The sequence below is a fragment of the Physeter macrocephalus genome, chromosome 4, assembly GCF_002837175.3.
Source record: "Physeter macrocephalus isolate SW-GA chromosome 4, ASM283717v5, whole genome shotgun sequence".
Lineage (NCBI taxonomy): Eukaryota > Metazoa > Chordata > Mammalia > Artiodactyla > Physeteridae > Physeter > Physeter macrocephalus.
Genome location: NC_041217.1, coordinates 77,331,944 through 77,347,697, shown reverse-complemented (window position 1 = coordinate 77,347,697; position 15,754 = coordinate 77,331,944). Strand labels below are relative to the sequence as shown.

The following is a 15,754-nucleotide window of genomic DNA, read 5'->3' as shown; positions in this document are numbered from 1 at the left end:
CATGTCCTCTGCCTGCCTTTTGTCTGTAGAAAAACTTTAGTCAAAGTTGAGCCTGTATATACTCACTTGCAAATTTGCAGTTAGCCTAAACAGAGAGAAAATTTGACTCAAGGTTTAAAACATTTTAAAAGTAATTTTAAAACAACATAAAACATATTTGCCAAGTTTAAAAGTAATTAATTACAAAACACAATTAAAGTAGTGGAGCAGGGCTTTCCTGGTGGCACAGTGGATGAGAATCCACCTGCCAGTGGAGTAGACACAGGTTCGATCCCTGGTCTCGGAAGATCCCACAGGCCATGGAGCAACTAAGCCCTGTGTGCAACAACTACTGATCCTGTGCTCTAGAGCCCACAAGCCATATCTACTGAGCCCGCGTGCTGCAACTACTGAAGCCCACGTACCTAGAGCCAGTGCTCCACTACAAGGGAAGCCACTGCAGTGAGAACCCTGCGCACCACAACTAAGAGTAGCCCCAACTCATGGCAACTAGAGAAAGCCCACGCGCAGCAACAAAGACCCAACACAGCCAAAAATAAATAAATAAAATAAATAAGTTTATTTTTTAAAAAAGTAGTAGAGCATTAAAATTACATTTTAAAATACTAAGTTTTAAAAGTAATTCTTGTATTGTTCTGAAATTCTAAAACCGATTCAGTAGGGAGGCATTAATATTCAGTTTATAAAAGTATTCATCAGTTTTCCTATAACTAGACATCTCTAGTACATTCAGAATTATCCAATTTACGAGTAATTCATTTATAAGTTAAACCTCCAATATGTAAAATGGTTGCATTAAAACACTCTTTTCAGAATTTTATTTTTAAAAGCACTATTATAGTATAAGTTCACATTTATAACTGAAAACTTTTATGAAAATTATCAGTCTAAAAAGTTACAGGCCCAAAGAATATTGATACTAATATTAATTAGGGTTGTCTAAACTGCTGAAAAAGCAAAATTAAAAATTCGATAGCATAAACAAAATAGCAATTACTTATCTCTCATGTAAGAGTCCAAGATTAATAGATCCAGATTAGAAGATCCAGTCATTTAGGGCCCCAGTCTGATGGTGGACCTACTTCAATACATAGTTCCCAAAGGTCTCTCTGCTTATCATTATTCTAGGCTACAGGAAAGAATAGTGAGCAGAAGTCCAGGGCAAACCATTGCCTTTTAAATGGGTTAGACAGAACTCAGTGAGAACTTAGTCATATGGCCACGTGCAGCTGCAAGGGAAACTGGGAAATACCGTTGCTCTTTGGGCAGCCCCATCCCAGCTACAGTCCTATAATGCTGTAACAGGAGGAAAACAGATTTTAATGAAGAGTCAGCAGTGTCTGACACCCCTCTAGCCACTAGAATTCTGTGTTCATCCTTCTCCTGATATGCTCATCCCCACCCCAAGGGAGACAACTCCAAATTCCATCCAGGTGCTGCATCCAGCTCAAATTCTGGGATCTCTGGGTGACTTGCAATCATCTCCCTCAGACTCAGATTGGCTTTTTGTGGTCCAGCAACTCATTAACTCAAAGGAAGTCACTTACTTCTCCAACACCCAATAAACCATGGTCTAATAGAAACAGGATGATTATATGAGAACTTCTTGTTCTTTAGTATTAGGTGGCCCTTCTGCTGCCATAAATCTTGGGGAGGGATAAGACAAGAGGTTAATATTTTTGAAATCTCAAGGGAGATGCGTTTAGGCAACCGGAAAAAAAAAAAACCTGCTTTTTCTTTCTGAGAGAAAGTAGCATTAGACAGAAGAAAAGGTATTTGGTGACAAAAGACATTCTGTTTCATGGTACTTGATGGTGAGGACACTAGTTAAATAAGGGATTTCTGGAGCAAAGTGAGAAGAGAATCCAGAACAAAAGTAAATACTAGCTTTTTTTTAAAGAAATATACAAACTTTTTGATTAGCTTGTCTTAAGCTGACTATTGAGAGATTAATGACATTTTGATAATAAGAACCCTATCAAAAAGACAGAACCACATCAAAACACAAAAACACTTTAATTACTGAGAAATATATATAACTCCATCCTTAAGCTTCTTTCCCTTTATTCTCCCATTAGGCTATGTTGATGTCATGTGTTCCCCACTGTGTGTGTGTTTACGTGTGTGTGTGTGTGTTCATATAATTCAGACCATATTTTGACCAGGAGACTTCCGGATGGAGGCAAATGATTTCCAAAACCAAAGATCTATTTTTAAACATATTTTACAGTAGTTGAAATAAGGCAACAGCTAAAAGCAGTTCAACTGAAGTGTAAACTGTAAAGGCAGGAGTTAGGCAAAGAAAGGGAATGCAATAGAGAGCTGAGAAATGGACAAAGGACTTGTGGCTTTTAGCCACCACGTCTTTTTTAAAGACGTAAAAATATCCTCATAAAGGAGCAGTATGTATAGTGATTGAAGCCAGACTGCCAGGTGTACCTCCCTGCCTTTCCACTTACTTGCAAAAGAAGTAGTTGATAGTACGTTCTTCTTGAGGTTGCTGAGAGAATTACATGTGTCCATTCCCATTGTATCTTTTGTACCATATAAGGTAAACCCTTGAGAAATAACGATTGGTCTGGGAAGGATAATTTTGGGGTGATGTTAGTAAGTCAAAACCCTGGGCTGGAATTATTGGCATCAAATCATCTTCAGCAAGGTTGACTCAGGGAGTACTATAAGGTGCACAAAGATGCATGGCATCGGTCACAACCCAGCTCTCCCAGAACCGCTTATACCTGTCAAAATAAACTCCTGGGTTGAATGAGCCCTGATCTGACCCAGCGTATGAAATCCTATATCGATTACACTGGTCTTTTCCGAATAATTTGAAAAATTTGTTACATTTTAAAAGTGGATATTTTGTGTTTGTAATCACACAGTTAGCTGTGTGAGGAAAGCGCTTTTTTACAGTATTTTTATTTTTTTGAAATTATCTGTTTGTGTATCAGACTTCTCTACTAAACTATAAGCTCCTCTAAGTAGGAAACTTAATCCCCTCGCTCCCCACTGTACCCCAGCACCCAGCTCAGTGCTTGGGTGTTTTAAAGTAAATTTCTTCCCGTAGCACAGAACCAAAGATCCGATTTGTGGGGTTGGGGGTTGGCTTGGAGAGGTGGATGAGGGGCCGGGATGTGTTCTGACAGATCTCCTGTTAGATAAATGTTCTCCGCTTAAGCTTTTGGAGCAAGACTTGCTTCGGGGTTGTTGGTGACAGTTTCCCTTCACCAGTAGGAGTTTGTCACTATAAGACAACACCAGGAAGTTAAAAGTGAATGGGAAGGGCGGGTGATGGAGATTCCGGCCGCTTGAATCTCCCCTGAGAGTAGCTGAGAGTGCGGGCAACTACAGGTGAAAAACAGAGAGATCATAGGGTTACTTTTTTCTTCCCAGAGCAGGTTTGGCCCACGTTTTATCCCCTCTGTGGGGGTAATGGGTGCTGCTGAGTGGGCGGTGTGTTGGCTGAAAGGAGGTGGAGCTGAACAGCCCCTCCACATTGGCTATTGCTGCTGTTTGTACTTTGTTGCTTTACATTTCTTTGCAAAGAGCTGAAAGTGCAGTGCCCTCCAGATTGCCGCTGAAGGATCTGCCAGTGTTGGGGCAAAGGCAGCGAGGTCGGGTACCGCAGCAGAGCTCTCAGCTCTGGATCTCAGCTTTGGGTCTTCCAGGCACAGGGCTCACCCATCCAAGGTGTAGTAGTTCCCGGTGGTCCACGAGGACACTGGAATCTGGGTTCCCCAAAGGCACCTGTTGTTGCAGCATTTATCTAAATGCCACATTCAAGCTCTTCTTTGAAAGGTAACTGATGTGTGCTTTCTGTCTTTTGTCATCCTTCCTTTAGGACAGGTTACACTAACCCAGCCCGGTGAAGATCTCTGGAGACCATGACCAAGAAAAGAATTGCTGTGATTGGGGGAGGAGTGAGTGGGCTCACGTCTATCAAGTGCTGCCTGGAAGAAGGCTTGGAGCCCGTGTGCTTTGAAGGGACTGATGACATTGGAGGGCTGTGGAGGTTTCAGGTAAATCTCCTGGTTCCTTAATACTTGGAACTCTCACCGTAACTAGGTGCATAAGATACTTTACCTCGTGTCAGGAAGTATGATGGGCTTCACAGTGATTAAACCTGCCAGACTTCAACCTGCTGACCTCTTCTCAGCAGCCATCACCTCAGGTTCTATGCAGGTTCCTCTTTCCCTACCCTGGCAGCAAAATAGGATGCAGGTATCACTCGTTTTTTCCTTTACTGATGTCTGTGAAAATGGCACAGAGATCATTTTCATTTACAGATCTTCCTTGATTTACAATGAGTTTACATCTTGATAAGCCCATCGTAAATTGAAAATATCCTGTTACAAATGTATTTAATACACCTAACCTACCTAACACCATAGCTGAGCCTAGCCTACCTTAAACGTGCTCAAAACACTTATGTTCGCCTACAGTCAGGCAAAATCATCTCACACAAAGCCTATTTTATAATAAAGTGTCGAATAGCTCATGTAATTTATTGAATGCTGTATTGAACATGAAAAACAGAACGGTTGTTTGGATACAGAATGGTTGTAAGTCTATCAGTTGTTTACCCTCCTGATCCTTCCAGCCGACTAGAAGCTGCCACTGCCCAGCATCACCAGAGTATGTTACAAAATATCGCTAACCCGGGAAAAGATCAAAATTCAAAATTCGGGGCTTCCCTGGTGGCGCAGGGGTTGGGAGTCCGCCTGCTGATGCAGGGGACACGGGTTCGTGCCCCGGTTCGAGAGGTTCCCGCATGCCGCGGAGTGGCTGGGCCCGTGGGCCGTGGCCGCTGGGCCTGCGCGTCCCAAAAAAAAAAAAAAAAAAAAAAAAATTCAAAATTCGAAGTGTGGTTTCTATTGAATGTGTATTGCTTTTGAACCATTGTAAAGTCAAAAAAATCACAAGTTGGGCACTGTTTGTAATGAGTTTTGCCACTATCCAGAAAAGAGTAACAATCTTGGTGGGGGGGTGTAACAAAATGACAGACATGTAAAGTGGTTGCTCTTGGTCTGCGTTCATCGGTAAGTGATCTAGAATACTGCTTACAACTCCTTCCAGGAATCCCTCTTTTCAATCTCTTCTAACCTTACTGGTTTTTTTTTTCTTTTCTTACCTTCCTTCCTTCGTTGCTTCCTTCCTTCTTTACTTTAAACAATTCTCTAATGATTCTAGTGCTTGAATAGGATATAAAATCTGGCTGCCTTCTTTGCTTTGCACTCTTGCTTCACTTGAGAAATCAAAGCAGTAGTCCTGTCTTCAGGGAAAGGCAGAGGGCACCTGCAACTGGGTTTTCTTGTCCTTGCACAGACTCAATTTTAAAGTTGAGTTGCTTTAATATGCACACCCAGCCCTGCAACTTGTTACAAACAGTTAAGGTATCTTCTTACTTAAATGATAGTTAAGCTTATTATATATCAAAGAATATCACCCTCCTTAACTGATCTCCAAAGCAACATCCATGGGGTTTGCTTTTCAACTCACTTTTTAAGCCAGTGAATGGTATTAAGGTGTCCAGATTTGTTTCATATTTCACAAAACGAACACGGTGTTGGCCAGCTACTTAAAAGTGGTTTCATTCATTCATAGCATTCCCTAGTAGAACAGCAGTACAGTTGTTTTGCATCTTGGCTCTGTCTTGGGGACTAACTCTATTTGACAATCGTCCTCATTCGGATCTAGGGTGGATACTCCTTAGCACGCCACCCACGCCTCAGTCATAATCAGTCTTGGGCATGGGCTGAAAAGACTGTTAATTAATATTTTGTAATCAATAGGAAATTTTACTTTTGAAACCCAGCCACAACGTGGGGTAGAGGTTAAGAGCACATCTGGGTTCAAATCCTACTGTGACCTTGGGGAAAACCATTAAACCTCTCTGTACCTCTGTGTTGTCATCTTTAAGAAGGAGATAATACTGGCACCCACTTCATAGAGCTATTGTGGGGATTAAGTGAATGAATAATTATGTCATCACTAATAACAGTGGCACAATAATTGCTAAACATCAGTTATTATTCAGTAGGCCTAGAGTGTGGCCCACGCATTTGGTGTCTGGTAAGCATCCTAGCCAGGTTTGGCAGCTACTGACCAGGCATGAAATTAGTGAAGGGTCCACCATCCTACCTGATTATCAGGTTTTATTTCCAAAGTGGCTTAAACTTCCTCTCTGTTAAAGACCCAATTTGGAGTTTTTTTTTCTGCTTATACTCTTGGCAAAATTTCAGCACCTTATAAACTGCTTTCTTGAAAATAAATAAGCTATATTTCATCATAATGCTCTGACTGCTGTTAAGACAGACCACATCTGTGTCTGTTATATTATATATAACATACATATATTTTACATATATTATAAATGCACACACAAACACCACTATATTTCTAGAGCCACGGGGGATGCCTGGCATATATTAGGCACCAAATATATTTACATTTTATAAATGAATCCTAGAGATGCAAAATATCTTGGGTGGCTGCTTAGAACGCTTGTGGAAATAGAGACCTTCATTCTCACATATTCCACAGTTACACAGTTGTGGAGCCTGAGGTATTATAAACATCCATTAATTGCAGATTAAACATGTTTTACATGCTGATGCTGGGTTTCCTCAAGAATTGCCTCTGAGATCAGCTTTTCTATGACCCCCTTGCATGTTATTTGGAGTCTTCCTCTCCCCCATCCTACCCCAGCTAAATTTTCTGTAATTCATTGGGGGTTTCATATATAAGATCATCCCAAGCACTTTCAGGTAAAGCCCCAGGTGATGTTGATGCTGCTGATCTGATAACTACAGTTCACGTAGTGAGGTTCTAAAGTGTATATGTGATACAAAGGTACCATATGGATATAATATAAAATGAGGCATATTTAATACATTTTAATTTAAAATATGAAATTAAGTAATAAACACCCTTAGATGAATAGGTGTTTTTAATTCTTAAATATCAACCACCCCCCCAAAAAAAGACAACTGAATGGATACAAAAATACTTAAAAGAAGGTAACTGTAGAGCAGTGGCTGTCAGCTTTGGCTGCAACACTGAACAATCACCTGGGGAACTTTAACAAACTTTAACAAATACTGATAGCAGTCCATCCAGATTCTGGTTTTATTGGCCTGGGGTGTCAATAAAGCTCTCCACTAGTTATTTCTAATGCGCAGCCAACATGGAAACCTTTGCCCTTCAGCTTTTACCCCAGCTTTCCCAGGTGATAAATGAGGATGACATTGAGTGTTGAAAACAAAATCGATAACAGTTCATTGAACAAACATTTCTGAAGCTCAGACTTTGTTAGATGGTGTGGAGATACAGAGTTATATAACCTCCTGCCACTGCCCTTAGGCACTCTGCAGTTTAGCTAAGGATGTATGGAGAAAGGACTTCTGAGATGGATGGGATAAACTCTGGTGCCCTGAGCTTTCCGGGGCCAGCACACAACTTCTGACCAGCAGATCTCAACCTTGTCTACACATTAGAGAAGGAGCAATTAAAACAGGGTCTCTGGGAGTAAGGCCCAGGCATTAGTATTTTAGAGTTCCCCAGATGAGTCCAGTGTGAGGACAACGCTGAGAACAACAGTCCTAAAACAGCTCTGTCCCCCAGGATTCTAAGAGTCTGTCAAAGGAACAGAAGATCCACACTGTTCTCACTCCTCCCACTGAAGGGGAGTCATTTTTCTCCTTTCTTCTGCCCTTACTATTGCCTCCAATCCCTTCAGTTCCAATTACACTACGCTACGTCCCCGGTTCTCTCTTTTCTCATATGAACTTCCTACTCAATGCGAGTCATGTGCTTAGGCAGGAAATACAATCAAGGTACATCTCTAGAGGGCAGATTATTTGCCGATGTAGGAAATACTAAAGTGCAGGAGCAGAAGCTTCTTTTTCCACTCACTGACCCAGTACTGCTCTGCCCTCACTCTCTTTTGTAAAGCAGTGAGTTGACAGTGATGAACCCTATGTAGGGTCCAATCAGGTGTTTAGAAGGGCTTGAAGGTTTTTGTTGACACACAATAACACTTTGTTGTCTTAGTTACTTGAAAAAGAATACAAATATATGATTATTGTCACAGAGGTAGATCTGTGCTTCATTTAGCTCAGTGACCCCAACAGACCTGCTGTGGAAAGCAAGGCTCTACTCCTTGTACTAAACTTTGAACCCTTGGAAAACAGGGACAGACTTGTATTTTTTAGCATCAATATAGTGTTTTTATTACAGAGGGACTTTAGAAATATCTACTGAATGAATGAATGAAGTCAAATTTGATAGTTAGGAATGTGTCTACCCCTGCCCCCTCAAACATCTTGGTTCCAAAAGGACCCTACCACTCATTAATTTAATTTTTTTAAAAAAAACATGCTATGTACAAACAACATGTTTAAATAAATTTGAATTTTAGAAGTGTGTTAGATTTACAGAATTATTAGGAAGATAGTACAGAGTTACCATATACCCCATGCCCAGATATTATTAACATCTTACATTAGTATGATACATTTGTCCTAATTAATGAACCAGTATTGATACATTATTATTAAATGAAGTCCATGCTTTATTCAGATTTACTTAGGATTTTTCCTAACGGCCTTTTCCTGTTCCAGGTGTTCCCATCCAGAACACCACATTGCACGTAGTTGTCATGTCTCTTTAGGCTCCTCTTGGCTGTGACAATTTCTCAGGCTTTCGTTGTTTTTGATGACCCTGACAGTTTTGAGGATTACTGGTTAGGTATTTTATAGAAGGTCCCTCAACTGGGATTTGTCTGATATTTTCATCATGGTTAGACTGGGGTTATGAATTTTGGAGAGGAAGGCCTTAGAGGTAGAGTGCTGTTCTCATCACATCATATCAGTGGTGCACACTATCAAACTTATCACACCGATTGATGTTAACCTTGACGACCTGGCTTGAGATGGTGTTTATCAGGGTTTGCCACTGTAAAGTTGCTCTTTTTTTTCTCCCTTGTCATACTATACTCTTTGCAAGAAAGTCACTAGGCACAGTCCACACTTAAGGACAAAGTTGGCGGGCTTCCCTGGTGGCGCAGTGGTTGAGAGTCCGCCTGCCAATGCAGGGGACATGGGTTCGTGCTCCGGTCCGGGAAGATAACACATGCCGTGGAGTGGCTAGGCCCGTGAGCCATGGCTACTGAGCCTGCGTGTCCGGAGCCTGTGCTTCGCAACGGGAGAGGTCCCAGCAGTGAGAGGCCTGTGTACCACAAAAAAAAAAAAAAAAAAAAAAGGACAAAGTTGGCTATTCTAGGCCTTTTTTCTTTCCACATAAATCTTAGAATCAGTTTGTCAATATCTACAAAATAGCTAGCTGGGATGTTGATTGGAATTTTGTTCAATCTACAGATCAAGTTGGGAAAACTGACATCTTAACAATACTGAGTCTTCCAATCTATGAGCACAGCATATCTTTCCATTTATTTATATCTTTGATTTTCTTCTTCTGTGTTTTATGGTATCTGCATATAAGTCTCATACATATTTTGTTAGATTTTTACCTAAGCACTTAATTTTGGGGGAGTATTATTATAAATGGTACTGTTTTTTTAATTTCAAAGTCCAATTTTTCATTTCTGGTATATAGGAAAGTAATTGACTTTTGTATATTAACCTTGTATCTTGCAACCCTGCTATAATTGCTTGTTAGTTCCAGGAATTTTTTTTTTTTAATCTTTGAGATTTTCTACCTAGACAGTCATATCATCTGTGAATAAAAATCATTTTATTATTCCTTCCCAATCTGTATACTTTTATTTCCATTTCTTATTACATTAGTTAGGATTTCTAGTGCAGTGTTGAATAGAAGTTGTAAGAGAGGATATCCTTGCCTTGTTCTCAATTTTATGGGGGGGAAATTGTCCATTTTCTCACTATTAAGTATGCTGTTAGCTGCAGGTATTTTGTAGATGTTCTTTATTAAATTGAAGATGTTTCCCTCTATTCCTAGTTTGCTGAAGGTTTTAAACATGAAGATGTAGTATAAACAACATTTCTACAAAAATAAAAGAAAAAATCCTACCTCCTTAATAAATCAATTTGTTTTTCCTACTTTGAAGTTTTATTGATTTAAAATAAATAAAATATACTCGTATAACAGGGGAGAGATTATACAATGTATAATTATATAAACATGGGTAGACATAGGTATACAATTGCCCTAGGCATACATAATATTATACATTTGGTGATTAGAATGTGACCTTAATTTTGTAATGTTACTTTCTCCACTTAAAGTTATATCATAGGCCATTTTCAGTGTTCCTATGCAGATTTCAAAATCATAGTTTTAAGTATCTCCAAATTCAACCTCTATTATTCACTCATTAATTCATTTCAAAGCATTTATTAAGCATCCACTATATATGAGGTACTGTTTTGATGACAGAGATGCAAAAAATAAGACACAAATCCTACTTTCGGGTACCTCACAGTCATAGAAACAAATGCAGAATATTGTGTGTTCTAATTTGCCTTGATGGCAATCTGAGCAGAGTTTTGGCAGCTTAGAGGTTGAATGGGGCATTTAACTCAGTGGAGAGAACAAGAAATACTTCACCAAAGAAATGACATTTGATGTGACTCTTGAATTATAGATAGGAATTTTCCAAATGAAGAAGCAGTACTATACTGTTACAAAAGTTTAAAGTTGTGAAAGAGTCTGGAATGTTTCAACAACAATTTAATGACTCAGAAGCTTGAAATTAACTGAGGAGAGCACTAAATGAAGATAAAAAGATAGATTGGGATAGATTGTGAAATATGCTGAGTTTCAAAATAAGAAATTTGGTTTTCCAAATGGAATCAGTTGAAGCCATTAAGCAGTGGGGTGACAGGATCTGCTTTGAGTTTAGCAGGATACTTAAGGAGTGGTGTGAAATGTAAATTCTGCATTATATTGAAATACCATAATTTACTAAACCCTTTTCCTATTGGGGGATGGAGGAATTTTAAGTGGTTTCTAATTAATAGTTATTTTAAATACTATAAAATGAATATATCTGTGCATTTGATTTTATATTATTTTGCAATTTTCCTTACAGCGAATTTTTGTGAATAAGAAAAAAATATCTTATTCAACTGTTTTTGCAATGAATTTTGATGTATTTCATTAGTTTGTTATGCATTTTGTGAAATTTATTTCCTTTTTGTATATGTACCTTTCTCAGTATAATTCAATGTACACCTATTAAATATCTACTAAGTGCTATTTATAATTTTATATGCTGTGGGAAAGATCATGAATACAAGTCAAGGGGCTTACAGTCTAGTTGGGGAGATAAAGAATAGAATCCAAGACGTTATGGAGGTCTTTGAATCCTAAGCTGAAAAATATAAACTAGAGAAAATGGGGCAGCATCCAGAATTTTAATTAGGGCAGAGATACAAACATACCCTAGAAAGAACACTTTGGTTGAAATAGGTGGGATAGATTAGAAGATACTTGTGGAAACATTATTAGCAGCCAAAGAGAATGAGATCTTGAAGTATGGGGCAGAGAAATGGGAATGATCTATTCAGGATTCTGAAACTGAAAAATTCTTCTCTAAAAATGGGAGGAAAATCATCTCTAATGTGGGCAAAACCAATGAACACTCTCCTTTGTGGCCATTTAATGTTCAGTAACATCCAAATATCTTTTTCTGGAATAAAAAGAGAAGAGGGGGTCCAAATTGGTTAAGGTAATTTTCCATAATCAAAACAATTTTTAAAAATTCTAGTAGAGTTGAAAAGTCATCATTTGTGATATCTCAGTGAGAAGGTAATATAACAATCTGGGTAGCTATGGCTTTATTTTATGTGATCACTACAACACCGCCATGAGGTAGTTATTAGAAGTTTTGAGGAAGCAAAGAAGATAACCTTGATGGGGAAAGAACAGTGAACTGGGGTTTAATGTCAGCTACAGCAATGCTTCTCTGCTTTCAGAGTCGTCTGAAACTCTTGAGGGTTTTGTTAAAAGACAGGTTCCAATTCAGTAGGACTGGGGTGGGGCCTGAGATTCTGCATTTCTACCAATCTCCCAAGTGATGCCCCTGCTGCTAGTCCACAGATCCTACTTTAGATAGCAAGGATCTGGAGCAGTGGTTCTCAAAATTGCAGTGAATTTTGTTGGGCATTAAATGGTTCTGAGACCAATTCCAGTGTGTGTATGTGAGTGGCGGATGGTCCCCAGACACCAGCAAACAATTCTCAAACACTAGCAGGATGTCCAAGAATTCAACTCAATTCTGATCCCTATCTACCCAGAGACAGTGTCAGATTCCACAGATTGAGGGTTCAGTCCTACAAGACTGCACCCTCAACCCCACTTCAGACACCAGTCATAAGCCCTGGTTATTACCTGGGCTTCTGAACAACCAGCTACAGAATGGAGGTTCCAAAGACCCCCTCCTTGGATTTAGACTTCAGTTGCCATTCTCAAGTCCAGGTTATTACCTATACTTCTGACCAACTGACTATAAATCAGAAATTCCCATGAACCCCTCCCCCATTGGTTTTGATTAATTTGCTAGAGCAGCTCCAGAATACAGGAAAGCTATTTACTCACTAGGTAACTGGTTTATAAAAGAATATAATTTAGGAACAGGCAAATGAAAGAGATACATAGGGAAAAGGACACTGAGCTTCCATGCCCTCTCCAGGCACACCGCTCTCCCCTAGTATCTTCGGTTCTCCATCCTGGGAGCTCCCTGAACCCCACTCTTTTGGGTTTTTATGGAGGCTTTATGAAATAGGGATGATTGATTAAATCATTGAGCATTGGCTACTGATTCAATTTCCAGCCCCTGTCGCCTCCCCAGAGGTCAGGGGATAGGCAACTGAAAGTTATAACCCTCTACTCACAGGGTTTGCTCCATTGGTAACCAGCCCACATCCTTAGTTGCTTTCTAAAGGTCACCATATTAACATAACAAAAGACACTTTGTATCACTCTCAACAGTTAGGAAATTAGGAGAGTATTGGGAGCTCTGAGCCAGGAACTGTGGAGAAAGACCATATATGAGAAATATTTTTTGACCATCTGGATAACCAAATATATATTTCTTATAAATCACAATATTTCAGGCATTTAGCTTATTTCATTTTTATGTTATAAATAATGCTATCATTAACATCCTTTGACATAAATCTTTGTCTACAATGCTGAATCTTTCTTTAAAAGGCTAAGTTGCAAGGGTTTCATATTCTTGCCACATTGCTGTCCAGAAAACATTGTACTGAGATCTCATTTCACCTCATTTTTGCTAACACTGAGTAATTGTCTTTTAATTTAGTAAAAACGAGGTAAAATGGGAACACATAGTGGACAGAATGTAAGTTAGTACAGTGTTTCCTGGAGAACAATGTGGTAAGTGTATAAAACTCTTGAAACTTCCCAAGGCTTTGAAATATATATACTATTTAAAAGACTATTACTCAGATGGGCAGTTCTCACTTGGAGTCTTATGTCATGGCAATCAGGTGACAGCTGGGACTGGACGTGTGCTATGACCTCTCTGCTCACATATTTAGAACATCAGCTGGGATAACTAGAACTTCTGGGAGCTGGCTGCACATCTCTCTAGTCCAAACATGCTCTTCATGTGGCTAGCTCGGGCTTCCTCACAGGATGGCGGTCTCAGGGTAGCAGGACTTCTTACGTAGCTGCTGACTTCCACCAGAGCAAGCTTTCTAAGAGACTCAGGCAGAAACTGTAAGACTACTTATCACTTAGTCTTGAAAGCCATTCAGTATCATCCCAACTGCATGCTGTTGCTCAAAAGCAAGTCATAAAGACAACTTAGATTCAAGGGGAAGAGACTGCACGAGGGCACAAATACTGGGAGATGTGAAGGGTTGTGGGGAGGGGACTTTTTTTAATTGGCATTTCTTTCAGAAAACATTTTCAAATGTTTGTTGGCTGTTTATAAACCATGACCTTAATTCTCAAGTTGCTATGAATGCTTTTTATTTACTGCAGGAAGAACCTGAAGAAGGAAGGGCCAGTATTTACAAGTCAGTGATCATCAACACTTCTAAGGAGATGATGTGCTTCAGTGACTATCCCATCCCAGATCACTATCCTAACTTCATGCACAACTCCCAGGTCCTGGAGTATTTCAGGATGTATGCCAAAGAATTTGACCTTCTAAAGTACATTCGATTTAAGGTAGGGAATTTTGTGGGTATCTCTGTGTTCAGAGTTGGTTGTCAAGTAAATGAATAACTGGTCTTATTTACCAGTGCTTAGATTGGTTTGATATGCTCATGTATCTATCCTATCCAGACTCCACTCTGTGTCTTCTGTGTCTCAAAATATTCATGGAAAGGTCCCTCTTCTATGTATTTGACTGCAGATCCAGGAAGCCACCTTCATTTCATTGCCTTCATTCTATATCATTTGATTACAATAAACAATGAGGGGAACTGACAGGTATGGGAACTTTAAAACCTTCTGTTTCCACAACTTACTGCTTAGCCCTTTTGTACTTTCTGAAGTGCTTTCCAGTGCATTATTTATGTGATCACAACAACCCAGTGAAGTAGGTATTGAAAAGTTATGAGGAAGCAAATAAGTTAACTCTGGTGTAGAGGGAGGAACACTGAATTGGGAAGCAAAAACTTGAGTTTTAGTCTTTGCTCTACCACAAATCAACTTGTGACTTCAGACAAGTCCGTTCCTCAACACCGATGTGTCTTAAGTTTATTTGTAAAACAAGATGATTGTACTAGATCACCTCATTGGTTCCTTCCTGCTGTAAAGTCTTCTGTGATATTCCTATCATTCTAAACCATGACCATAAAAGAATCAATATTTCTGACAGCTGGCAAAAAGCCCGAGTCTTCTACCTTCTGATCATTCTACTAAATCACGACTCTTTCTCTTTAACAACAAAATTAAAATGGCAATATCCAGTGACGACTTCCAAAGTCAGTCATTTACAGCCTAGTGGTGCTTCTCTTCACTTCTTTAAACACTTATTGAACAGGTTTGTTACCATACTAAGCAGTGAAGACACAAAAACAAAAAAATTAGTGATTTCACAGTCTAGTTAAGGAGATAGAAAAATGAAATTTAATTGTAAACATAATTATTAAAAATAAAGAGTTACAGAGTGATAAATGCCACTGAAATCTATTCACTGCAGCTCAGAGGAGGGACACTTAACCCATCAGGGCATGAGGCATCAGGCACCAGGGAAGTTTTCTTAGAGGAGATAATACCAAGCTAAATGTTGAAGGGTGAGTATCTCCAAATGAAGAAAGAATAAAAGGATGATCCAGGCAGAAGCACCAGCCTGTGTAAAAGTAAGAACATGATAGAGAAGAACAATAAATAGTATAGGATGGCTCGGGTATACAAGAGAGGTATCTCTATTAGTCAACCAAGACATTATGCTCATAAACCCAGAAGCACATAGGAACACATTCTTAATGTTTCCTTAACCTGGGTAGAGTAACCCATATTTATTATTATTTTTTAAAGCTAAAAATTGTGCCACTGACTATCCCACCTCACACCTCCTTTCTTTATAGTTACTTGTAAAATGGGCATTTATGGGAGTCAAAGAGAGGTTGATTTACGTAAAAGATGAGCCACTGAGATGTTTTTCTACTCTATTAGGAAAGGGAGCCCTCTAGCTCAGTCACAAGTTTAAGGCCAGACAGTGAGAACAGGACTTGAGGTAAGAAGGCATCAGAGGGTCTCAGGATATGAGACCTGGGGGCATGTCTGGGGTTAT

General features: G+C 39.3%; 1 protein-coding gene across 2 annotated transcripts in view; it reads left to right on the top strand.

Annotated features, from left to right (window-relative positions):
• Positions 1 to 15,754, top strand: part of LOC102985122 (flavin-containing monooxygenase 5) — a 74,704-nt gene that overhangs the window by 34,131 nt on the left and 24,819 nt on the right. For both annotated transcript variants that reach the window (XM_055084365.1, XM_055084366.1), the window contains exons 3-4: positions 3,842 to 4,019; positions 13,993 to 14,181. In XM_055084365.1, coding sequence (XP_054940340.1) covers positions 3,885 to 4,019; positions 13,993 to 14,181 — 324 coding nt within the window. In that variant the 5' untranslated portion in view covers positions 3,842 to 3,884. The remainder of the gene's footprint in view (positions 1 to 3,841; positions 4,020 to 13,992; positions 14,182 to 15,754) is intronic.